At 47.5% G+C, this 26,947-nt stretch overlaps 1 protein-coding gene and 1 non-coding gene across 2 annotated transcripts in view; one reads left to right on the top strand and one right to left on the bottom strand.

Moving 5' to 3' along the window:
• The window catches only part of ADAMTS12 (ADAM metallopeptidase with thrombospondin type 1 motif 12), a 188,530-nt gene extending 164,907 nt beyond the window's left edge, over positions 1-23,623 (bottom strand). Inside the window, exons 1-2 of the mRNA XM_006090160.3 lie at positions 23,617-23,623; positions 20,113-20,477 (exon numbers count right to left, since the gene is read on the bottom strand). Coding sequence (XP_006090222.2) covers positions 20,113-20,477; positions 23,617-23,623 — 372 coding nt within the window. The remainder of the gene's footprint in view (positions 1-20,112; positions 20,478-23,616) is intronic.
• LOC111826333 lies at positions 17,216-17,322 on the top strand. Its single transcript, XR_002829653.1, has one exon.
• Positions 23,624-26,947: the final 3,324 nt, after the last annotated feature.

The raw sequence follows: 26,947 nt of genomic DNA on the forward strand, positions 1-26,947 counted from the left end.
GACAGGTCCTCAGCCCTGAACCCTGAAGAGAGGGCTCCGAACTCCACGGGCTGGTGCTGGAGGCTGAGGCTGAGCCGGGCCCCTTCCGCAGGTGGGGGCAGAAGACACGCCACCCTGGGACGGAGCCTTCCCTTGCCACCCGAAGGCAGGCATCGCCTCTGCCCGCTGTCTGCCTGCAGTTGGGGGAGCGTTAAAAAGAAAAGCCTCTTACGAGCCAGGCAGATGAAAATATATGATATTCCCACCTGTGTGTCTCCGATAACTGGTTGGTGATAAGAGTCAGAGACATTTCCAAGGGAAGTCAAGAATGAATTGGTTTTTCTACTTCTCTTCTACGTGTTGCCAGTCAGTGTATGCCTCTTGCTAAGCTTCATGGCAGCGTGCTCAGGAAAAAGTTTTCTTTTCGAGCCACGGAACGGAAACTTTTTTAATGGCAGTCCACTCGGTGGGGACCAGCGAGTCACAGTTCACCTAACTCATCCATTTAAAAAAATTGTAATGAAAACAATAGGGATAACATGACTGGCAAATGTGAAGGAGATTATACACAAAAGATTGAGCAACACAGTATGGGTAATCCAACTGGCACCCCATTGTTTGAAAACATATGTCAGAAATATTCCTGATGCTCGTTATTTGGTTAGCTATGTAGCAAATAACAAGGTAAATTAATAATAATAAGCACAGTTTATAAATTACAAAGCAAGGATAGTAGCAAAAAAAAAAAAACAAACCCAAACAAACAAACACCTAAGTACCATTATTTAAGTCTGGTGCACCAGTAAGAAAGAAACCTTTGTCCCCAAACTGCAGAACCACGGCACCCCAGGGTGGGGTGGCAGGGCCCTCTGCTACAATGCCAGGTGTCACCGGGCACTGGGCTTCTTAGTGACATACCAAATTAGAGTCCTTAATAAGCATCAGGAACACATCAATTTTAGTTTATGAATATAAATGTAATAATCCTTAATAACTCACAGAACTGGTTGGCATTCTAAATAGCTGTGTCATCCATATAAATTAAAGTCTATGGAACTGTACGCATCACTTCCCTCATAAAGACCTGAACCCTCTCCCAGCCCTCCAGGAGGCTGCTGGGGGCTGACAGGCGGGCTGGGGGCAGCACTTTCAGCATCAACTCTGGTGACACCCCAACCTTGGCCACCACCGGTCTCATAGGGAGGGAGTGGCAAGGGAGGGCCTTGCTTATGTTGAAGAAATGGGTGAACAGATACAGCCAGAACTTTGTACTCGTAGATCAAGAAGGTTAGACTTCCCAGTCAATCCGCAGTAATTGAACATGAGGCCCTAATATTTTTTTATACATTATCTCTTTGGCGGTAGTCAGGAGGACCTAGAGCTTAAGGAGTAGGAGCTGACTTCTGGAGGCGCATGGGAAAAGCCAAAGCCAGCTTTTCGACTTCTTAGCTGTGTGACATTAGGCAAAGTGGTTAGTTCTGGACTTCCGTTTCCTCCTCTGTAAAATGAGGAAGATAATAATAATAATAGTTTCTCTCTATAGGGTTCCTATGAGAATTAAATGATATAATTGGGGGGGGGTGGCAAACTATGGCCCATGGGCCCCACTGTTTTTGTAAATAAAGTTTTATTGGAACACAGTCATGCCCACTCATTTACGTATTGCCTATGGCTGCTTTCCCACTGTCAAAGGAGAACTGAGTCCCTGTGAGAGAGACCGCATGGCCTGCAAAGACTGAAATATTGACTATCTGACCCTTTACAGAAGCAATGTGCCCTCCCCGGAGATAACCCACAGACATCATTCACACAGCTCCGGCCCTCGCAGCACCTGGCTGTTGTATTCTGTTACTTGCAGAAGTTAACTGTGAGCTTCAGGAGCTCTGGAACAGGAGAGGACAGTCAGCAATGAACGCTAGAGGCTGGCAGCAGGTTCTCAGAACAGGTGGTTTCCAGGGGAAGTCGTCCGGACATATAAACATGTAACATAGTTAAAAACAGAGCTGCTTTGATTGAAGCATGGTGGGGCCTGGGAAAATACTGTATCAAACATACCTAATTATGCAGGCGCTCCTAAGACCTGTAAAAATTCATTGAACACATGAAGTTCAAAGTCTGAATGCCAGAGGGTTCTTTCTTTGATTTCCACGTGCATTTTGATTCTCATCTATGACTCCCGAAAGGCACAAAAGCAATGCATAGCAGTAACATAAGGTGGCTATGTCCCTGATGTCCCTCTGGAATAAATGGAGATAAAAGGAGGGAATCTCAAATCACTCTGCTGTATCCTATGTTTTCCTGGCCTCCCACGTCCTACTCTACGCATTTCCAAAGGGACCGCTTTGCAGAAAGAGACGGACAGGTGTGGGGCTTGCTCACAACTCCTGAGCGTGAACTCGGGAGGAAACTGTGCCACCTCGGGCGGGATCTTTCATCTCCACAGCAGGAGGCTGCCTTCCTGATGCCAAGCACAGCCCTGGGAGCAGGTGATGCGGGGGAGCCTGGGCAAGCAGGAGGCCAGGAAAGCAGCCCCCGGCCAGCAGGACCTGGCCAACGCAACTGAAAAGCTGTCTTCAAAGCCAGTGGCGAACATCAGCCCCATCTTGGGGGAGCGCACCCCCACACACACACATTTGGCAGGCTGTTGGGAACAGATGAGGCAGCCTGACAAAGTCAAGTCACTCGCAAAAACAGGGTGTTTTTGTGGCGTTCGGAACACTGACTTCAGCCAGATGAGCCAGCCCTGGCTTCCTGCATAGCCAGACTGCATGCAGCTCCCTCCATCACGCAGGGATCAGCCCTGGTGGTGAGTTCTAGGATCTATTTACTCCCACACCAAGTCAAGAGCTAGGACGAGGATGGTGTCTTCACAGGAGGAATGGTACATGAACCAGCTGTTAAACACACAGACGTAAAGCCCTTTCCTGGAGATCAAGGACTCGGAAAGGATTTCCCCAGGTCAGTGTGGCGGGGGGACGTCGAAGGGGGCCCCAGCCACTGCTGTAAGCAGGCGTCTCCCAGTTAGTTACTCAACGGAACACGAAGCTAGGTGCTGTGAAGGGATTCTGTGATGTCATTAAGGTCAAAAATCAGTCCTTATACAAGTCCAGATTTGTATAAAACTCTCTGGTTTTATGCTTCTCCATATTGTAAGCCAGTTTTCTTTATATCATCTGCTCGGCAGTCCAGCCGGGGTAGAGATAAGATGAGAAATGTGCGTGTGGGCTGGCTGAGAAGCCAGGGTCCCGCCTCTGGGGGAGGGCATCGCAGTGACTCAAGATGCCGGTGGGAAGAGGTGAAAAAGGGTCTGTTCTCAGCGAGACGGTCCTGACATCCTCTGGGCCCATCTGTTATAATGACTAATCTCTCAGCAGCTTCTACTGGAAACTTGGGCTCCTTTTCCCTCGGGGGTGGTGACAGCAGAGAAAGGGTCAGGCTGACATACACCACGTCAGCCCTGGTGACATCAGCAGCTGGCATTACCCATGCTGTTCTGAACGTGTTCCATTCTAGCACCTGTCATTCCATCTTAAAACCCTTTTCTTCACAAACCTGATGAGGCCCAATGAGATCAACCCACGGCACAGTGCACTAGGCTGGAGCCTGCCAGTGATGGAGAGGAGCCCACTAAGAGCACTGCCCCCCCCCCCCCGAGCTGTGCCTCTCTACACTCGCGCCCCCGAACGTAAGAGGGAAGCTCTCGGGCCTCTGCAGGACTTGGGCTCAGAGACCGGGCGTCCTGAGCTGCCTTGGCCAGATACATCTTTCATTGGATACTTTACACTCACTGCCCTCCCTGAGGGTCTGGGGAAAGTTGTCCATTCCTCCTCTCTTCTCATGCAGCCAGGACCTTCCCTCCCCACCTTTCCAAGGCAGCACTCAACTAACTTTCTGCTATATCTGCTCCCCCCAACTTTCATTAATATATATTTTTATTGATTTCAGAGAGGAAGGGAGAGATAGAAACATCGGTGATAAGAGAGAATCATTGATCGGCTACCTCCTGCACACCCCACATTGGGGATGGAGCCCGCAACCCGGGCCTGTGCCCTGACCAGAATAAAACTTGGGACCCTTCAGTCTGCAGGCCGACAATCTGTCCACTGAGCCAAACCAGCCAGGGCTGCCCCCAACTTTTCATTCCACCTGGAAGTGACTTCCCAAGAACTGAACGGAAGGAGGATCTGACCCCTGGCCTTTGGGCCACCCTTTGACCCCTATGGATCTTAATAACTAATTCCTCCCAGGGCCTCTCTGTTCCCTTGACCTCATTCCCTGGAAACAATTCCTCTAGACAGCTGTGAGCAGATGCCACTGACCTAAGCAGCTATGGTCACCAAGTACAAAGCCTCCCTTAAGAACGGCCCTTTCCAGCCCCACTCTAATGCCAACCAGCTTCCTCTGTTCTCAGAAGAACCCAGGCTCTCCTCACTGGGGAACCCACCTGGCACCAGTGCTGGGAAGCCTAGACCCGTCGAGGGAGGGCAACAGCCTGCCTCCAGGCTCCACAGTGGTGTTCAGAGAGCCCCTCCGTCACTCCTTGGTCAGCCTACACCTCTGACTCAGTGAAACGGTGCCATCCTGCACCCTGACCTCTGCAGGTGAGACAGCCCAGACTGGGAGGGAGGCCGGGGTCCCTGGGCGCAAACAGGCATCACGAGGAAGAGGAGGCAGCCATTCCCGGTCATCCTATCTGGAATGAGGCTTTAGGCTTCGAAGAGCAGAAAGAGTGGGACACTTTGGGTGAAGATGAGGGATCTGTGAGGAAGGGCAGACCTGAGTGAAACAGCCCAACCAGGGCTCCTGGGAGCCACCGTGCAGCTGCTCCCCTGGGAGGTTAGAGGGAAAGGGTGACGGGAAGAACGGACGAGGACAACTGGAGTGCAGACCTGAGCTCTATCGCACTTTGCATAAGACCGGCCCAGTGACATGATCATATTTATTTTCCAAAGAGAAGATAATCAGGAAATGGACAGGCCACCCTCCCCTACTCCCCCCAAAGAAAGCAGCTGGTTCATAGAGAACAGAAAAAAAGGTCTGGGGTTGGGGTGGTTCTAACAACTTTAAAGCCACTTGTTAAAGAATTCTGCCTTTTCATCAGCTTCTGCAAAGGAAGCCCATGCTAACTGCAGGCTGTTGCTGATTTGATGCCTTTGGTTCCTGGTGTAATTTCCTTTTCAAAGTGACTTCTGCCGTGACTGTGCTGCAGACTCCTGCCGTGTGAGGTACACATCCATGCACACGCACACACGCACGCACAGTTCAGAGGGGGCACGCCCAGAATCAGAATGGGGGGAATTGCAATAACAATGGGAGAAACAATAAATAATATTTACTTTGTTCCAGACACTCTTTTAAGCACATAGGTATTAACTCATCGAATCTGCACTCTTTAAAATAGCGACGGTTAAATCCACCTATGTTGAGGCATATAGATAGAGATTGAATATCTTGTCCAAAGTCAAACTCTGAGAAGGGGACAGAACCGGGAAGCCAACCCGTGTACTCCGGCCCCAGAATCCATCACCAAACACTCCGTTACGCTGCCTCCTAAATAACGGCGATGACCAGCCCAGCACAAACAAACGGCGACCTGAAGTCAAGCTCTCCTGGGGAAGATGCTCCACGAATTAGCCCACACGGCCGTCTAGCAGCTGAAGGCAAATAGCTGCTGGACTTACTGCATCTTAACTAGTAGCAAGAGGCGCATCATTGGTTCCAACCAAAGGGCCCTGTTTCCATCCCTCATCTTAGATGCCGTCTCACTCCCCCAAACACATGGGAGGTAGCGCGATGCATGTTTGCTGTCCTGATTCATCAGTGACAGGATGATGGGTGCATACTGAGCTGACTCCTTCCTGGTCCCCTTTTTATTCTGGCTACTTTTCACAATTCCTATCACAGGAAACAAAAGATAGTGCCATGGCAAATGCCTAGCTCTACAAGATGAAAACTCCGGGTGGCAGAGACTCCCCCAGCCCCGCCCCAGGGCCAAGGCCCCTGCAAAAGCGAGAAGTGGCAGGCCCTCTTGTATACCTCCTGACTCCCAGGGAGGGTCCTGCCCAGAAGGATAAAACAAGGAGACAGCATCCCTGAGGGGCAGCTGGTACCAAGATGGCTCCTCCCCTTCTGGAGAACGCCGCGTGCTCTGTGGGCTCAGATTCAGAGCTCGGGTGGCCACCAACACTGCCATTTGTGACCTGTCGCTGACATTATCTGCAAAGTTCAAGTGGAAGAAGAGGAAAACAGTAGCCCCAGTTTGCTTTCTTTCTTTTTTTTAAATATACTTTTTATTTTTTTAATATATATTTTATTGATTTTTTTACAGAGAGGAAGGGAGAGGGATAGAGAGTTAGAAACATGGATGAAAGAGAAACATTGATCAGCTGCCTCCTACGCACCTCCTACTGGGGATGTGCCCATAATCAAGGTACATGCCCTTGACTGGAATTGAACCTGGGACCCTTGAGTCCGCAGGCCGACGCTCTATCCACTGAGCCAAACCGGTTAGGGCCCTAGTTTGCTTTCTGAAGGCAAAACACGGGACGTGGTCGAAGGGCATGGAGGCTGCTAGATGGAATAATTAAGTGGGAAAGGGGATCTTTGATCCAGTTCTCAGCAGTGCCCTTAACTCATTGTGCAAGCTCACCATGCCTCAGTTTCCTCATCTTGCACTGTAGGAGCTTCCACCTGACTACGTTTCTCAAAGATGTACCTCTTGCTATTAGTTACTTAATAAATAAAGGAACATGTTGTGAGGGGGGGAAGCCTATGGACATGGGCACAGTACATCTATCTAAAATTAAAATGTGAAAACCAGAAATAATCAGTGTCGTTGGAATTTTTCTCAAACAGAATGGAATTTCCTTTTCTTGTTTCAATTGAGTTCCACTCAACTGACATTCAGGCAAATGTGTTACGCATGCAAAACTTTATAACACACAAGACATGCACAGTTTCTATCACTGGGTAGGGCACATGCTCAGAAACAATATTTCCGCTGAGCACTGGGGGAGGGGGTGGCATTTTCCCCCTTTTGATTTGGGGACAATGATACAAGTTTGCTTATTTAAAATGATGGCTAACAAAAGTGCTGTGCTTCCCTATCTTTAACTATGCCCATGCCTTGCCTCCATTTATATCAGTATAAATAGAAGGCTCGCTCCTTCTGACTCTCATACATGCACCGGAGACATCTGTTGGAGGCAGAGATGAGACTGAAAAGTGTGAAGGGGAAAGGCCACTTGCTTATTTCCCCATCCTTTGGGCAAGTTTTCTTTTTTTTTTTTTTTAAATATATTTTATTGATTTTTTACAGAGAGGAAGGGAGAGGGATAGAGAGTTAGAAACATCGATGAGAGAGAAACATCGATCAGCTGCCTCCTGCACACTCCCCACTGGGGATGTGCCTGCAACCAAGGTACATGCCCTTGACCGGAATCGAACCCGGGACCCTTGAGTTCGCAGGCTGACGCTCTATCCACTGAGCCAAACCAGTCAGGCTGGGCAAGTTTTCTTCTTCCTTTTTTATAATTCAGTCAATATAGTCCTCTTATTAGCACAGCTCCCAGGAACACACTTGTGACTCTCCAGTAGATCTTCCAGAATACAATAGCTATTGAGAAACCATCACCATGGGCTTGGCCAATGTGGCCCAGTGGGTTGGGCATCATCCTGTGCACTGAAAGGTCACTGGTTCGATTCCTGGTCAGAGCACATGCCCGGGTTGCAGGCTGGATGGGGTGACTAATAGCTCTCTCTCTCTCTCTCTCTCTCTCTCTCTCTCTCTCTCTCTCTCTCTTTCTCCCCCTTCGTCTCTCTCTCTCAAATAAATAAAAACGTATTTTTTACAAAACTCACCATGAATAAAAGATGTGCCCCATCAATTTTTGAAGGTACATGGATATTAGTGTGAGATGCTAACGATGAATAACTACAGTGGGGGTGTGATGGGGAAGGAGCAGAAATAAAATTTGTGTTAAAAAAATAACTTTGTTCCAATAAGTTCCAAGTGCACTTCAGATCACAGAGTACTGCTTGCTTTTCACTTCATAAATCGCTGCACAAATGGACTTCATTGGACTTAGGCTCAAAAGTGGTGGACTGAGGGGAGAGTTTCATTTCTCTCTTTAGTGTTTGTATAAATGTTTCAAATATTCTACAGTAATATTTGTTACTTTTATATTTAGAAAAAACAATAAAGGTTATTTTTAAAACAAGTTCTTTGCATTTTTGAGGAAACATAGAAAGACTTTCCTGCAAAGCCGCATACTTAACACAGAGCCAACTGCCAGGTATGTGTCAGGGAATGACTGACTCCTCGCTCGGCTTGCATTCCAGAGGGCCGGGGCCCTGCCCCTCTCCACAAAACCCCACGGAGGAATCCGAAGGATAAAGCCCATCCACCACATCAACCCCTCTTAACCCCCCCTGCGCGCGCGCGCGAGCACACACACACACACACACACACACACACACACACACACACACGGTTCACCCCAATTCCCTGGGCAAACAGAAATTCAGGACCGATGTCACCATTTCCCTGGAGGATTAAAACACCATGTTCCCACTCTCCATACACATATGCTGCTGTTGGCCAGGAATTCTTCTTTCAAATGCCTGCATAAAAATACATATTTAGGTCACAATAAAAGGCTGGGAGGCTTACTGATACTCAAGATGACAGGATTCATTCTTGGAAACAGTTAAGTCCCTGGTGGCACTTGGGGGGAAGAGAGCCAAGAAAAAAAAGCAGAAAAATCACCTGACCTTGTAGCAACACCTGCCACAGTAATAGCGATGGAATATAAAGACAAGTCACCCTCCTTCAGCACCTTCCACCACTCATGAACGCTGCTGAACATGTTTCAAATTCTCTCCCTTTCACTCTCAGGACGACCTACGAAGTCTATTCTATTTTTTACAAATGAGACTCAGAGAAGCGACTTGTCCAAGGCTGCACAGTTAATAAGTGGCCGAGCCAGGACCGGAGCCCAGCCTGCCACCAGAGCCCCATTCGTGAGCTCTCGGGACCGGAAGTTCCACAAAGCACCATGGCTAGTCTACTACATCCGCGTGGGGCCCACAGTGAGTATTCACTGAATCATGAGAGAAGACCATGCAGCCTGCCCCCAAATTAGTTCTTTTACTAAGAAACCACGGTCCCAGGTAAGGAATTGTCAAGCATGATCTGTGGTCCTTACACTAACTTTCCCCATTTTGGACTTAAGATAACCGAGGCTTGGAGAAATGAAATATGTGCAACATTCTCAGGATTGGAAAATACAGAGTAGTGTGAGATTTTGCCCCCACCTGGATAAAATTTATCCTATATAATAAAAGCCTAATATGCAAATCAACCAAAAGAATGACTGGTGGAACGACCAGTCGCTATGATGTGCACTGACCACCAGGGGTCAGACACTCAACATAGGAGCTGCCCCCAGCCCACAGGCCCCAGGCCAGCCAAGGTGGGTGCAAGCTGGGGGCCCAGATTGGCCGTGATCACTGGCCAGGCCTAGGCACCCTACATGTGCATGAATTTCGTGCACCAGGCCTCTAGTAATCAAATAAAAGATAATATCCAACCATTATCTATCTATCTATCTATCTATCTATCTATCTATCTACTTAGGCAGTTTGTGCAGAGACCCAAATACGTGCTACAGAAGCTCAGTACAAATATAAATATTCCTGGTTTGCTTTTTGCTTTCTTGAAGTCCACATCCTCACTACGTTAAACTATCTCACAGCATTCTCCCAAGTGAGAAAGTCGAGTGAATGAATGGGGTGGCCCATGACATGGGGTGCTCAGCTGACTCTCAGAGGAGGTGATAACTAAGCAGAAATGGAAGCACCAGAAGGAACCAGATGAACTTAAGAACGTTCTGCCCCCAAAACAGCAGCAACCAAATACATCCAAAGCAGGCAGCGTGGCTGAAGCCTGAGGACCAGCGGGAAGAACAGGAAAACCAGAGCCTGCAGCAGAGGTGGTGCCGGCCCCTGCAGCAGTCTGGATCCGCCCTAACAATGATGGGTAACCACTGGGTGGGCTTAGTGCACAGACAAGTCCCAGTTTATGTTCTTGTCAGGTCAACCTGGCTTTCTGTGTAGAATGAACCACAGAGGCAAGGGAACCAGGAATGAGACCAGGTAAGAGATGGGGGCACTTGGACTGTGGGGAGAGTGGACAAGGGGAGGAGAGAAGGACTTGAACTATGCTTTGGAGACAAAAGCAACAGGACTATGACGGACCTCGATGTGGCAGTGGACAGGGGAGGGGAGGTCACATTTCCGTTGCATTCAGCCAAATACACATTATAAGAAAGTCATCATCAGAGCTCTGCTCACCACACCCACACAAATAAACAGATTCCTTTCGACAATTGACCACATCGGTCCAACAAAAACTTCTTGGAAAGCATCCATTTCTGTAGGAACCTGTGCCTGTAGGGGAGGGAACGCCTTTGTTTCCAGGGGAATGGGGTTCCTGAGCTTGGGTAAAGCGCTTCCTGCTCCCTTCCCAGCATCTGCACTAACTTTTCTGCTCGGTGCTTCTTGGAGGGCATGATTATTTTGAGAAAGAAGCTTAGAGGCGTGTGTGGATTTGATAATAAGGCAATCAGGAGAGAGGTCAAGGGCAGCGAACATCTGCATTCAATCACAGCATTCCTCAGTGACCACTTCCTACAAGCAGAGCACTGCTGAGAATTAATTACTGAGAGAAACCTCACTTGCAACTTTTCTCCAGGGAAACAGATTTCCTACTGAGCAAGGCTTGCCTTTTAGAAAACTTACTTTTAAGAAGTTTAAAAATTGTACACAATAGAGAGTTCAATACAAAAACTGTAATTAACTAAGAACATTAAAATGTCACAACACCAGTGTGGCTCAGTGGTTGAGCATCAACCTATGAACCAGAAGGTCATGGTTAGATTCCCAGTCAGGGTACATGCCCAGGTTGTGGGCTCCATCCCCAGTAGGGGGCGTTCAGGAGGCAGCCGATCAATGATTCTCATCATTGATGTTTCTATCTCTCTTTCCCTCTCCCTTCCTCTCTGAAATCAATAAAAACATCTTTTTTTTTTTAAATGTCACAGCTAAATTAGGATCTGTGGTTCAGCTTAACATCTCTCACATTTTTAAAATGGAGAACTGTCATAAGAAATGACATTGCATTTTAATTACTCTCCACAACATCCCCCACAGAAATGCTTACATGGAAAATCCCCCAACACCTCATGGAGACTCACATGGGTGTCTAGACTTTCATGATGAGCAAAAGCTACACAAATTTAGAAAATATGAAGCAATCTTTCAAGAGTTTAAAGGACTAAACAGAAATCATGCCAATTATATAGTTTCTTAGAGCCCATCAGCCAGACTCAATGGGGTCAGAGGATTTAAAAAAAAAAGATTTTAAATCGAAAATGATAGTATTAGAAGACAAGGCAAGTAAAGGAAAAGAAAGCTAAAAGCAGACTAAGAATCTTAGAAGATAAAGAGGTTAGAGAAATAGAAGTAGCAGGGGAGAGGTAAGAGGGAGAAAGAAAGAAAGGAAGATGGGGGAGAGGGCTGGGAAGGGAGGAAGGGACAGAGTGTGCAGGAGGAAGTAAGAAAAGGAAGAGCTTATCTTCAAATAAGGAAGGTCCGATCCTGAGAGAAATGTGTCCCTGGACCAGACAATTGACCAAACACTGGGAAACAACAAGCAGGTTATAGTAACTCCCTCTTCTGACTGAAAAACAACTGGACTTGAACATCGCGACTCTGACATTAATCGGAGGTGCTACTTCAACTCCCAGTCCAACCTCCCTTGATGGCAGGTCCCTCATCAGAAAGTGAAGCTTCTAAAACAGGTCTTGTCAAACTTGACACTTCTGTGATTTGAAAAATGGCCCAACAACATTGAGATTGAGACCACAGGAACCGGAAGTAAACTTTTTCAGTCTCCTCTCGATGTGTGGCCTTTGGTAGGTCACCTAACTGATGTGAGCTTCAGTCCCCTTGCCTACACACAGGAGTTGCTGATAATACCTGGTCTAGTGAGGACCAGTCAGAAGGGAGCCTGGTAACACTAGTGTGAGCTGCTTACCCCAAATTCCAAGTGTGCTCTCCCTGTTAATCCATACGGGGGGTTGTAGGTGAACCACGTTTTATTATTTATTTAAATATGTTTTTTAATTGATTTCCGCTGGGGAAACACTGATGTACAAAAGTCACTCCTTTCAAATGAACACCTGAACTATCTCAAGGAGAGAAATAAAAAATCACACAACACACACCACTGGGAAATCGCAGGAGGTCGTGGTTCTTTGAAACGTGTTTGGAGGCAGATGTTTCCATGTTGGACTATTTGAAAAGGAAATGACCAGGTACAATCAGTGAAGAAGGCAGACAGGACAACTGCAGGGTTAACTGAGAAGTGGTTTCTGAAGAAGTGGAAAGACAAACAGAAGCGCGCCTTCTCTAAGTCCCCAATTATTTGTCAAGGACAAGGGGTCAGGGGAGTAAGATGGCCCCGCCCAGAAGCAGAGGCCTGGTCTCCTGTCCCGGGGTGCCCTGTGCGGGGGACAGAGCAGAGAAGGAAGCCTTTCTTGCTTTGCCATCGCCCTTTTATACCTGGACTTCCATCAACACCTGGGAAAACTCCACACTTGCAATCTCTGAAGGAAAAATTCGTAAACATCAAGGTCTCCTCATTCTTAACCCAAACGTAGCATCCACAAGGCTCCGTCCCCTGGGGAGTAGCAATGAAAGTCTACACAATGTCTGTGCCAGCCTCCCGGGGGCCCAGAAAGCCCGTCTCTTCTCAAGCGCTTGGATGAAGACACTGAAACAAGACAGTGTTGCTTAGCGCACTCACCCAAGATGAGAAGGAATGAGCCTGAGGACAGCCGGAAGTTGTCCTGGTAATTCTAACATAGCAAAAGACTGCAGAGGACAGAGAGCAGTGAAGACCAAGGGGCACACCTGGCCACTCTAACCTGCCTTCTTTGGCTCCCAGATCCCGTGGATCTCCTCAGTCTTTTTCTGAATCATGTCACCTAAGCTTCCTCGTCTAGCCTGGCACCCACATTGATTAGAACAGCACACCACCCCCAGTACTGTTTCTGAGCGTCATTAGGCGTTCCATGTTTGCCAAAGGGATTTAATACATAAAACAGTGTATTCAGATAGAATTAGTGTCTCTGGGTTTGATGGGCCAACGATTCTCAAATTTTAATGCACATACACACCACCTGGGGATCTTGTTCAAACTTAGGTTCCGATTGAACAGGTCAGGGTAGAACCTGAGAGTTTGCATTTCTAACAAGCTCCCAGGCGATGCCCAGGCTGCCGGGCCATGGGTCTCACACTAGGCAGCAAGGACCCTGTCCCCTCCAGTCACAGAATCAAGGAGGCAAAGCGTGTCATCCCAGTAAGAAAAACAACCCGTCATGTCACACTCAGAGATCATCTCCAACAACCAAGTAAAACAGTGTTTCGCCATAACCGGTTTGGCTCAGTGGATAGAGCGTCGGCCTGTGGACTGAAAGGTCCCACGTTCGATTCCGGTCAAGGGCATGTACTTTGGTTGTGGGCACATCCCCAGTAGGGGGTGTGCATGAGGCAGCTGATCGATGTTTCTCTCTCATCGATGTTTCTGACTCTCCATCCCTCTCCCTTCCTCTCTGTAAAAAAATCAATAAAAATATATTTTAAAAAACACACACAAAACAGTGTTTTAGTTACCGAAGCATAAACTCAGACCTCCTGCTTCCTCACTTCTCAAAGTCCTTATTAAAATCTGTCAGTCAATGGAGACATTTTTTAAAGCAACTAGATCTTTCTGAAAGCTGATATTTAAGCTCCCTGGACCTACAATTCATGCTGCATCAAAAAAAACAAGAGAAATATTGAGCCATCTATAATGGAAAACTCTGGACACCTAATCTTCCATGTCTGCCATGAAAACAGAAATGAGATTCACACTGAAGTGCCTGCGGGAGAGCTATGCAGGCGAAGGCAGTGGCATCTCTGTGCCGCATGGTGTGGACTGTAAGCCAAGTAATTCGCCCAGTCACAGCCAGAGCACTGGCCGCTGGTCTCCCACAACAGCCAGGGTCATTCCTTCTCCAGCCCCTCCCAGGACACAGGGAAGGTCCCTAATTCAAGACCCAGCAAAAGAAAGAAAGTAACGCTGCTCCTCTAAGTAGAGGCTCTTCCGTCCTCTCTCTCGCTTCCAACCCATCAGGCTGGGAACTCACAGAATGAACCCAATGAACTGAACAGTGAGCAGAAGACGGGGAGAGGGCGGGGGAACCCCCTGTGTTGATGAACCTGAACACAAAGCAGTAACAGGGAGGGCGACCTCCCCCCGGCCAGAGGCCCCGCTCCTCTCATGTCTGAGTGAGCATGAGTCTTACCCTGCAATCCCAAAGGTCAGGGGTCAGGGGTCAGGGCGAATTCTTCAGGCGGGGAGCAGCATTAGTAGATGCACAGAGCATTTCTTTCCCTCCCCCCACCCCACCCCCGTGAGGGACAACAAACCCGGGCACACAGGCCTCCCTCAACTCAACGCACGTTTCCTGGGATGGGGAGAGGGCTGGAAGCCACCGGGCAAGTTTCCCACCGGCTCTGCCAGCGATCATTCCTCAGCCACGCCCCCGGCTGCAGCTGGAGCTCAAGAGCAAGAGGCAGAAACCATTGTATGCTTAGAGCTGAGGGAGTCAGTCGTGTGGTGTAACGACATACACCCCTCTCCACAGAGGCGCCATCGGACGGCACTAATCTCATTTGTAGCATTTACACAGCAAAACACAGAGGACACTTAAATCTTGCATTTTTGCAAATTAGAACCTGATACCATTTAAAGAGTTAAAATTATTGCAATAGCATCTCCTGGCAAACACCGATAGCTTGCTGGTTAAAGGCTGGAAAGCTATTCTGAAGTTTCATAGTGTCCTGCCTCCTAAGAGAAGGAAGATTAAAGTGCTTTTTTTGGCGCACACCTTCCATTTGGTGACAAAATTCACACTTTCAGTTCGATGGAAAGATGGCTACCCAAGGAAACAAGGGTTGCCGTAAGCTCGGCTGTTGGATGCAGTTCAGCAGAGAAGTTTCACTGCAGAGGTGGGGTTTCTCTTCTTCACATACTTCTAGGGCCTGAGCCTGCATGTAAGCATCTTCTCGAGAAGGCCTCCTCCCTTGTTCAGCTCAAGGAGCTGTTCCCTGGAGACCAGAAGCAGAGACCCCGTGGCTTAAGGAAATAGACACACACTTGTTCTTCCCCTTGACCCAAAGGTGAGCTGGGGAAAGGAACTGGTCGCCTCTTGCTGCCGCGCAAGGGGAAAGGATCCGTTACTAACGCACACCTCTGCCCACCTCTCCACACTGCTATGTGACACTGAGATTTATCGGGATGACCACTTTGTAAGTTATATAAATGTCCAATCACTGGGCTGTGCACCGGAAACTATACTGTACCTCAACTCTAATTTTAAAGAGAAAAAGAAACTGAATACCTCAGGCTTTGGGGAAACAACCTGGGGATGGATTTTGGCGTTCCCGTGTGACTGTCCTCTCGGGGCCACAAAGCCAGGCCAGGTCCTGTAGGTAGGGGCCTCCGTGGCCACTGTGGTAGCAAACATTTGTGCAAATTGCAGGAAAGCATGCAGGGAGACAGATGAGATTCTAGAGCAGTGGTCGGCAAACCACGGCTCGCGAGCCACATGCGGCTCTTTGGCCCCTTGAGTGTGGCTCTTCCACAAAATACCACGTGCGGGCACGCACGTACAGTGAGATTGAAACTTCATGGCCCATGCGCAGAAGTTGGTTTTCGGAAAGGAGATAGACGAAACAAGTATACAGGACGAGTGTGGATGGGAGAGTTGGAAGGGGTCGACCTCAGCGAATGTACCTCAATGAGATTGAGGACGTTTTTAGCAAAGGCCAGCTTAGGAGTACCCTAATTAAGTTAATAACAATGTACCTACCTATATAGTTTAAGTTTAAAAAATTTGGCTCTCAAAAGAAATTTCAATCATTGTACTGTTGATATTTGGCTCTGTTGACTAATGAGTTTGCCGACCACTGTTCTAGAAGGTGCCTCCTCAGACAGATGAGTTTTAAAAGGCACCCCATCTAGGCAGACAAATTACAAAAAGGATGCTCCACATTGGGCTATGGGCCCTTTTCCCCCTGAGCCAGGACTTGGTTCTGACTGACAGACACCAGCCCTTACCAGCGGTTCTCAACCTGTGGGTCGCGACCCCTTTGGCGGTCGTCCGACCCTTTCACAGGGGTCGCCTAAGACCATCCTGCATATCAGATATTTACATTACGATTCATAACAGTAGCAACATTACAGTTATGAAGTAGCAACGAAAATAATTTTATGGTTGGGTCACAACATGAGGAACTGTATTTAAAGGGCCAGAAGGTTGAGAACCACTGCCTTATCCTTTATCCTTATCCTTTTGACTAGGACCACCCTAGGTGGGCATTGGTGAATTATGGCACGTGAGCAAATGAACTGGAAGCCAGACAGCTTGTGTGCTCACGGAAAGGAAAGAAACTCATTTGGTGCCTTTTTTATAAACATCCATTAATTGTCCAATTATGTGTGAAAGGCTCCAAAGTAAACCCTGTGGATTGGTTCTTCTGGCAAAAGCATTTAATAATTTGGATCTAAAAATTTTCCATCATCTTGGCCACTAGCACATAATTCCACTGGTTAATATTCACTTCTTTGTGCTCCTGTACTTCCTGTGAATCTGAAATCTGAATTTGAAAATGCCCACGTGGTGGTTCTCACTGCTTGCTGGGAAATGTCCTGAGAGAAATGCCATCTGCGTGGGATTTATCACTTTTCCCTAAGAGGCTATGTAGTCATCACCTTGGGAAGGAGGGAGGGCCACGCTGCATGGACCTTTCAGTTCCACCAGTAAGCCTCCGCAGGTCTCATGGGCAGAACTGGAAGAAACCTACTATGTTCATGGATTGGAAGATTAAACACAGCAAGTGTCAATCCCCACCCCCGCCCCAGTTCCTATAATGCAATTCCTATCAAAATCCCAGTAAGATTTTTGTAGTCTGATTATTCTAAAATTTATATGGAAAGGCAAAGGAACTAGCATTACTAACACAGTTTTTGAAAAAGAAGAGTAAAATGGGAGGAGTCAGTCTACCTAAGTTTAAGAGTAATTGTATAGCTATGGTAATGAAGATTCTATTGGTGGAGTAAAACATAAAACTCAGAAACACAGACGAGCTGAGAGTAGAGAGGCCGGGCTTCCTTCCCCATGGGAGAAGTGGTTACGAAAGGAGCCTCACCTAGACTGTCCTTGCCTCACATTTAAAAAAACAACAACAACTCAGAAACAGACTCATAAAACTATGTCCAACTGATTTTTGACAAGTACAGAAGCAATCCTACAAAAGGAAGGTAGCCTTTTTAAAAAATGGAGCAATTGGATACCCACAGGCACATGGAAGGAAGGAAGGAAGGAAGGAAGGAAGGAAGGAAGGAAGGAAGGAAGGAAGGAAGGAAGGAAGGAAGGGAGGGAGGAAATGAACCTCTACTTAAGTCTCACACCCTATACAAAAATTAATTCAAAGGTTGCGTTGGTGGTATAGTGGTGAGCATAGCTGCCTTCCAAAAATTAATTCAAATGGACATGAACTGAAATATACAATGTAAGCCTGAGGAGGGATGGGGCAGGAAGGAAATGTGTGACCATAAAAGGACAACACGAGGGATTGTGATGGAAATGGTGGGCATGGTGATTGTAGAGTGATTTTGCAAGATGTTACATTGGGGGTCGGGGAGGTGGGCAAAGGGTCCCTGGGATCACTTGCTTTTAATTCTGGCATCTGCATATGAATCTACAACTACTTCAAATAAAATATTTAACTGAAAATAAACACACACTAAAAATGATAACGTCTTTCAATACTGTAATCCACAGTCAAGCCCAAAACAAGAAAGGAAGCCTCAGAATGCCAGGAGGGAAGGGAAAGGAGAGGTGGGTGGGAGCTGAGGCTGCATGTCCTGGAGAGAGCCAGGCCCAGCTACTCAGCTTAGGGGTCAGGACTGAGTGCCCGGCAAGGGCTGGAGTTGATTGAGGCTGGGTTTAGGACGGAGCCAAGAACCCTCTTTACTTTAATAAAGCATGAGCGAGAAGACTGTCCCTGACTGTGAACAGAAACTACAAATGTTTTTTCCAGACTCAGATATACAATCTGGGTGGTGGGTACCTAAACCGAGCCCTTGGTGAAAGGGGTGGGGGCCCATAAGGAGTCTAAACCCCAATCCTGTATCCCACAAAAGTGTGAAGTCTAACCTTTTAACTATCCTCCAAGCACAAAAACCTAAACTGAAATACTAAGAATAAACTAACTTAGAACAAATCCTGTAGGGCCCTGGTAGCAGCAAATCCAAAGCCACCCACTGAGATCCTCACAGGTCACAACTCCCACTGAGGATGACTTCTGAGCCTAATTGATTAAAGAACACGGATTCTCCTTCAAAGAACTGAGACTGGAACAAATCAACTAAACTGTGCAAAAGAAATAAACTCTTCCCTGGCTGGTGTGGCTCAGTGGATTGGGCATCATCCTGTGCATCAAAAGGTTGCTGGTTCAAGTCCCAATCAGGGCACATGCCTGGGTTATGGGCTCGATCCCCAGTCGGGGACATACAGGAGCGGCCAAACGATGTTTCTCTCTCTCTCCTTCCCTTCCTCTTTCTCTAAAAAAAAAAATCAATAAACATTTTTTTGTAAAGAAATAAATTCTGTAATTTGAAGCTATAGAGGTGTTGAGGAGGAAAGGGTGATGAACATGGTTGAGTTGGACAGAGGGAGGGCTGCTAAGCTGGGGACATGGGCTAACTCAGTCTGAAGGCAGCCTCCAGGGTTGGGGACAGAGCCAGGTGAGAGGATATTAAGTGGAGGGAGATGGTCATCCCACACCTTGTCATGGGTGGCCTTTCTGGGTCTTCAGTTTACAACCATCTGAGTCTGCTCCAACAGAGAACTTCAAATTAGAGACAACGCCACGAGAACGCAGCCTTTAGCATTAGGAGGACCACATCAAAGCACACACTGTGCCCGCCTGAGCCACAGGAATGAGACGCAGATGTCCATTGCACATGACAGTGCCTCCCTCCTCAGAAAGCCCTCCAGATGCCACTCAGGGCGGGAGGCTTAGCGCCAGCTTACCCTATGCCTGCCATCCTGTGAGTCTAAGTGTGGGTCATCCCTCCATGGAAGGCCTAATGAATACCGTGGAGATGGGACCCCAGACAAGTGATCAGGAAAAATCAGGCACCAGCCCAACCATTACCCTTTGACTAGGACCACCTAGGTGGTCCCTGGCGCATTATGGCACGGGAGCAAATGAACTTGACGCCAGCCAGCTTGTGTCCTCACAGAAAGGAAAGAAACTCATTGGGCTCTTGGTGACTTTTTAAATTAAATGTATTGGGGTGACCATGGTTAATGGGGTCATACAGATTTCGAGTGTACATCACTATGATACATGATCTGTATATTGCATTATGTAGCCACCACTCATAGTCAACTCATCCTCTGTCTTGGTGCCTTTTTTAGAAACATCCATTGATTCTCCAATTGTGTGTGAAAGGCTCCCAAGTAATCCCAGTGGACTGGTTCTTCTGGAAAAAATCACTCAATGATTTGAATCTAAAAATGTTCCATCGTCTTGGCTACCACCACATAATTCCATTAATTAATATTTGCTTCTAAATTTAGTATGAGTCTAAAATCTGAATCTGAAAATGCCCACATGGTGGTTCTCCGGACCTGCAAGGACCATGTGCAATGGAGAAGGTGCCATTGCTCTATTCCCAGCCTGGGAGCAATCGAGAGCAGTGTCTCAACCCTGGCTGCAGGCTGGACTCCCCTGCTACTCAGGGCCCTTCCTCTCCATCCCCCAGATTTACTGGCTTTTAACTTTATGCACCTTCTCCTTAACACATTTAGAGACCACGATCATGCACATCATAAGTGTTCAATTCACATGTGTTGACCGCATCTGTGAACCCATCGGCCATGGGTGTGCAGGTCAAGGCGCCTGGGGTCGGGGGACAGGGGAGGGAGGTGATGGAGCCAGGCACACACTCACCAGTCCATGGCAGGAACTCAGGGCTGCAGTCCCGATTCTGGTGCCCCGCTGCAGGACTGTGCCCCGGAGATGGCAGGGGGGGCCGGAGGAAGCCACCATCTTAACATGGGACAGGTTCCCATACCTTCTCTCCACGATGTAGCTTTTGGAAAGAAATTCCTGGTTGACCGTCAAGTTAAAAACCAGGTCCTCCTCCTCGTGGGAAATTCTGTAGTACACCCAGTCCTCTGGGCTCTCCAAGTCCCTCTTCCTCCTGCTGCTGCTGGTGAAGGGAGGGCGCAAGCCATAGGACAGGAAATGCCCTCGAGCGTCTACTCGCACGGGTGCCACCACGTGGTACTCTGGCAGGGCCTTGATGAAATGCTCTGGAAAAATAAAAAGGAGACAGAATAAAACAGAGATCCCTGCTGCGTCTGTAGCAAGGCCAATGCTCTCCCTTTGGAACCTAGATTTTAGCTTGTTGATTGCAAGACCCCACTGTTGACTTGAAGTTTCGAGATCCTTCCCACCATACAAATACTGTCAACATTAAATTCCCCAAACAACTGACACGGGTTCCCTCCTCGATGGCGTGACCATTGAGGCTGACACTAAGGCGTAGCTCTGGATGACAGATGTTTCACCAGAGACAAATTCAGGCGAGAATGGATTCATGAGGAATACTTTTAGGAGGAAGGCAAGATCAGTAGGACGAACATGAGCATTTCAAGTCTAGAGTTCATTAATACAAACGGTGGTGCCTCACTGTCTAGTAAGGAGTTTAAGCACCTTGGGAAGGTCCTGTTAAGTCAGGTTGAAGAAAAAATGCAAAAACACAGCAACATCATATACACTCTGACGACCCTCACACCTGTTACAGCCTAAGTGGTCCACAACGTAGCTTAGAGGGTCTTGGGTATTTCTTTTTTATTTTTAAAAAATATCCTATATAATAAAAGGCTAATATGCAAATTGTCCCCTTGAGAGTTCGACCGACCGGGAGTTCGACCACCCGCTATGACGTGCACTGACCACCAGGGGGCAGCACGGAATGAAGGAAGGCCCTGGCTGGCATCCCTGGGAAAGGAAGGCCCCAATCAGCCCTGATCACCAGCCGGGCCTAGGGACCCTACCCGTGCATGAATTTTGTGCACTGGGCCTCTAGTATGAAATGAAAGGGTAAGTGAATCTATGAGGATCCGAGGTATGGGTGCAAGATCTGAAAACTGCCACTTTAACAATGTGAAACAGGACCACTCACTCCCACACACAGGAGCACATGCACCTTGGATTTCCTCACACAGACCCGCCACTGCTTCCTCATCTTGATGATGGAGAATAACAAGGAATCTATTAGGGTGTAATTATCACTATGGATTACAGACTACTTAAAGCAAACCGTCAACAGTAAGATAAATTAATATTTTGCTTGAGGTAAAAAATAGGTAAAAAGAAAACAAAAAACAGTCAGGAAGGAAGGGGGGGGCTGCCTCCCTCCTGGCCTCCTCGCAGCGGTACTTACACTTTCTAACTTATATTACTTTGTTCATGTCATTTCTCCAACTACTTCTATGTTGCTCACATTCTCTATCAATACCCTATTTATTCCTGTTTATGCTTTGAAGTCCCAACTCCAATCCTCCCTCTTCTTTCTCCTGATGTCCCTGGTTGAAGTTTTCTCTGCTTCCTCTCAACCCCCATGTCCTTACTTTCTGTAGCTCCCAGAATAGCCTCCGTTCACAATGCCTCTTGTTTATTATACTGTTTGTCCCCACACAGCATGGATGGAGCAGTGGATACGTTTGTAGCTGGTTAATTAAAAGAATTGGACCTGCTGAGGTACAATGACGCAAGATCTTTTTCCCCAGACAACTGCCTTCAAACACACTTTGTACAGAGGTTCATCTCCACCTTGGATGAAATCTGGGACAGAGCACAGAGTTTCCCTTTTAGGTACTAACAAACTGTCTCAATTTTTAGGTGTAAAATCTCCAGACCCATTGCTTCCAACAGCAGTTAGGAACAACAGACCACGTTGTGACATGGGCAGATCTTCGAAGCAGTGCTCAATGAAAAGTACGAAACAACGAGTTAATACAGAGCCATTTACATTCATGGAAACTATGTGCACACAGAAACAACACTACAAAGTTTGCCAGGGCATACGCAAACAAAAAATACATGTGGAACCCATTAAAATGGTTTTCTAGAGGAAGAATGAAAGTGTGGAACGGGGCGGGGGGAGAGAATGCATAGATAAATAAAGCAAGAAAGGGGTTTTGCACAAATTAGTGATGCTACGACGCCAAGAACTAGGGGTCACAATGACTCAGTCCTCTGCCCCGCCCACTCCCCCAGGGATATCTGGGCTCTTTAGTGTCAGAGCTTCCCGCCCTTCCAAGATCAGAGCTCCGGAGAGGAATGGCCAGGTTGGGTGGGGCGGATGTAGTTGGCTGCTGTTGCTAAGTCTCCTGGGTTTCTCGTCTCTTCTGCTACTTGTAGTGAAGTCTCTGGCTCCCCCAGGGTTAGTGCAGTGGTGGGGAGTGAAAGGCAGGAGTCTCATTCAGCTGCATACAGAGAGCATCACCGTGCAATGGTCCCCTGTCCGTGGCCAGTGTCCAGATGCCGACTCCCTCTCTCAGGAGCAGATCTTGTATCCCTTAAGATACAAAATGCTTGACTCTGAAGATACAACTCAAAGAGTTAAGTATGAATTTTGAAAGTATAAATGAAAAGCTGAAGCACCTATTTCCTGAAGAATAAAAGAGCAAACAAATTTACAACTTTTGATCAAGTTGCCTTTAACCTAATGGGTTTATTAAAGCGCCAGCAGAAGGTGGCTGTACACTAATATCATGATCATTACTGTAGCCGTTCAATGAGCACTTGCTATGAGCCAGGTTCCGCCAGTCTCTGCTCATTCAGTATTCACAATAACCCCTTGCTGTAGACTAGTATCCCCATATCACAAAGAAACTGAGCCTAAGGGAGAACACAGAGCCAATACGCAACAGCACTTGGATTAAAATCTTGTACTTCCTATTTCAAAATCATTTCCCTGCCCCAGGACTTCATGTACATCTATGCAGCTGCACTTGGCAGAGATGATACCAGAGTAGAGGTAATAGCATGGCCCCCGGTGATGGTGATCTAACAAGCAAGGAACTGCTTGATTCTTTAAGAGGCCTCTACTTGCTCAGCAATAAACGGAGCTAATAATTGCCTCCACTGGGCAGAGTAATGGGCGATAAGACTGGCTTTGCCTCTTGATGTGATTGCAGGGGAGGCAGCAAAGCCACGTCAGCCCACAGGGATGAACGGAAATAGGAGGCCAGGAACGGAGTATGGTTAATGGGGGTGGCCCAACTACAGTTGCCTCGTGTATGCCCTCGGCATGATAACAGTGTCTACCTCCTCAGGTGGTGTGCTCATCCAATGTATTAACACGGCAAATAGATTCAGAACAGTGCCTGCCAAGGAGCACTCACTAGCTATTACTGGTACTAAAGACAGAAACTTGCCTACCAGTCATCTCTGTGGCAGAAATACATGTAACCTCCAAGCAGAGAGAGCGGAGAAGCCCCCACCCACCTTGGCTCCCTCTTGTTGGGCGTTTAGTTTGTGGAATTAGGTAGCTATACCTTGGCCGACAGAAAGCAGAGTTCAGAGGGAATGTGATAGGGATGGAGAAATAAGATATCAGGAAATAGTCACAGCTCCTAATTCTTACCATGTCTATGGTCAAGCACAGCATTAAGACAACACCCACTTGGTCTTGTCTAATGCTCACAGTTCTGCGGGGAAGGTATTACTAATGGTGTCCCTTGTCTTGGCTTCCATTCCCACCACTTTAAAAATAATAACATGGGTGAGGATTTGTACTGGGCAAGCTGACCCCAGAGCCCACCCTCTGACCAAAGCCCGAGGGCTCCTCGAGGGCCCACCGCTGAGCCCCAGAGTGGAGCCGAGGGGAGGCTAAGACGCACCCTAAGGACATCACAGTCCACACTGGGGTTTATGGAAATAAATTCAAAGCCCTGAATACTGACTTGCCGTATTTAAAATTCCATTTGAAACCACAACGTCTGATACTTGATGAGAAACTGTGAGTGAAGCCTGTTGGCACTTTTGAAAATAGAAAACAACAAGTGGTCTCCTACCCTCTGCTTAGAAAGAAAGGAGAGAGGTGAGAGACTGTGCACCTGCGGGTTTTTATAAGTTTTAGGTTAAATCTGTGGCTATTGTTCATATTTATTTAAATCTTAGAGAGCAATTGAATTTCTAAGACTCCTTACTGGAAAGGGCAATGACATTCCTGTGAGGGAAGTTTATTTTCGTAATTATCCTCCACAGATGGCTATCACCTTTCCGTTGTGTTTTCATTATAGAAAACCACGCGTGTGGAAATGTGAAGAATCGAGTTAGTCCCTTCAAAGTTGTAAAATACAGGAGGTTGGATCTGCTCACCAGCCCCATGATTAACCTGCAGAGCGTCCTTGCTCATTATTAACACACAAAATACCAAAACCGTGAAGTCTCTTCCTACACTAAGAAAATGTCTGAAACAGGAATTTTTAGGAGTGAAAAAGATAGATTTAGGAAATTTTAGAAATTTTGGAAATAGAGGACCATGGAAGAAGCACAGGGCTGCAGAGCAGCAGAAGGTACATTTCCATAGAATAGGGGAAGCTGGGAGAAGCAAAAGGTCTACATTTACAAAATAAAGGAAAGGAGCCCCTCATCCAGAAGGAGAAGAAGAAAGCCCAAAGGGAATAGGAAAACAATAAGGAAGGGGGTGGGGGTGAGGTTGACCTTTGAGCTCAGAAGTTACTGTAGTAACCAGTCCAAGGGAATAGTAGGAATAGTAACCAATCAGAGGGGATATCAAGGCATCAAAATCTACAGCCTTTATAAGCCTTAGGGAAAAGGAACTCAGTGGGACCTTTCTCCTTCCTACGTGGGAGTCTGTACTTGCTCTTTAATAAATCTCCACCTTTGTTAGACCACCTTCTGTCCGTGGATTCATTCTTCGACTCCGGCGGACAAAGAATCCGGGACATCCTGCCCAGTCCAAAAATTCTGCTTCAATGTCCAAAATCACTTTCTCCACGCAGAATTTGATTTTTGCAAATGGTATGAGGGCATGATCATAACATTTGTGTTGAAACACGGCAGCGCTCCCAGCATTCCCACACATGTGTGTGCAGCCCAGAGCACGTCTCTAACATGGGGTCAAGGGCCTGCCCTGTTGGCTTCGTGGAGCTCTCAGGAGAAAAAGAGGCCCCAGAAGTGGCCAGGGCCTTGTAAACAGTCCAGGGAACGGCTTGCCCAAGGGGGCAGCGTTGGCTGTAGAAGAGGGTGGTGAGCAAGAGGAGTATTTCCGGTGGTTCTGATCCTTGATGGGGACCCTGTGGCAGTCACTGCACAACTGAGCCATGTGGGAAGCACGCTCAGGAACAGTTTGTCCATCTGCCTGGTTCTAGTCCCGGGAAGGGCTGGACTGACCTCTGTACTCCTTCCTCTGTCTAAAATCCTGCCTCTGCCCAGCCCTCAGGCCCAGAAAGAACCTTACTGGCTACCTAGGGTCTGAGTGAGTTTCCAACTGTGGGACTCTTCGCCCCTTTGGTGAAACAGCAATGGGTAGGTGCTCAATGGATAGATGCTGACTAACAGACCTGATGGGGAAAATAAGACATTTTGGGGGACTAGCAATCTAAATCTGTGCAGTAACATAATGTACATTCTTGATAGCCTATAATTAAGTCACTGCCTCTTTCTCCACAATCTGGTCTTGCAAGACCGGTTTACCTAAATGCTCCCATTTTACAGAGGCCATAAACCATGAACATTACACAACCCTCAGAGGGGTTATCAGTGCTGGCACCAGGCCAGGCCTTTAGGTGTGGTCTCACGGCCCCCATCCCAACACATGGGGCTTTTTGCAAAGCCCACAAAAGGTCCGGAAGTCCCATCTATATTTGGGGGACGAAGAAACCAAAGGGAATAAAGAGAAAGCTTCCTCCATATTGGCTTACTCAGGATTTGGGGAACTGACCCCTGAGTCACTGTACTAGTACGCGTGAAACATCTGAAAATAAATGGGTTTTTCCTGTATCTCCCGGTATTCCTGCATATTTTTCGGTCGCCTGGTAAATTCTGTAACAGACCGCCCACCTAGACCGCCCGCTCCTCACCTGTAAAACCAAGGATGGGAGAAATGATATCTAAAGTAATTTGCAAGTTTCAGTGCTCAGAATGTGGGTGCAATTCGACAATGTCCTCAGAGCTCCAGTGGGAGTCGAGGGAGACGGGCTAAAGGTGAAGCAGGAGGCAGCTCACCGGGTAGCACACCTGGGCCATCCTACTCCCAGGAAGCTCGGCATGTCCTGCTCTGACTGCTCTCTCCGCTCAGTCCCAAACGGAGCTCCGCTCAGAAACGTCTCCTTCGCGTAAAATGAGGATTAAGGACAACTACTAGTATGTAGGTGAAGAGGCTCTTAAAATCTGAAACTATTTTTAAAACCTAAAATACGCGCGCATCGCTAATAAGCTCGGAGCACTGTACAGCAGTTCCCATGTCAAACGCTCTCAGTGCATAGTCCTCAGGGTGGCCAGGTGAGAGGTGCCAATATAATCAGGTCAGAAAAGGCAGATGGAACAAACGGCACCAGGGCAATCAGGAAGGTCAGAAGGGGCAGACAGAACAAACAACTTTTATGGGAGACAGCTGCAGCAGGGAGGTTACGGGAGATGGCCGCAGCCCGGGAGTAAACTGAAAAACTAGCAACTAGACAGGCATTAATTCACAACGGCGCCAAGATTCCCAGAAGAATGACCCCCTTGCTCCCCCCGTTTG

This window comes from Myotis lucifugus, unplaced genomic scaffold (assembly GCF_000147115.1).
Source record: "Myotis lucifugus unplaced genomic scaffold, Myoluc2.0 scaffold_68, whole genome shotgun sequence".
Lineage (NCBI taxonomy): Eukaryota > Metazoa > Chordata > Mammalia > Chiroptera > Vespertilionidae > Myotis > Myotis lucifugus.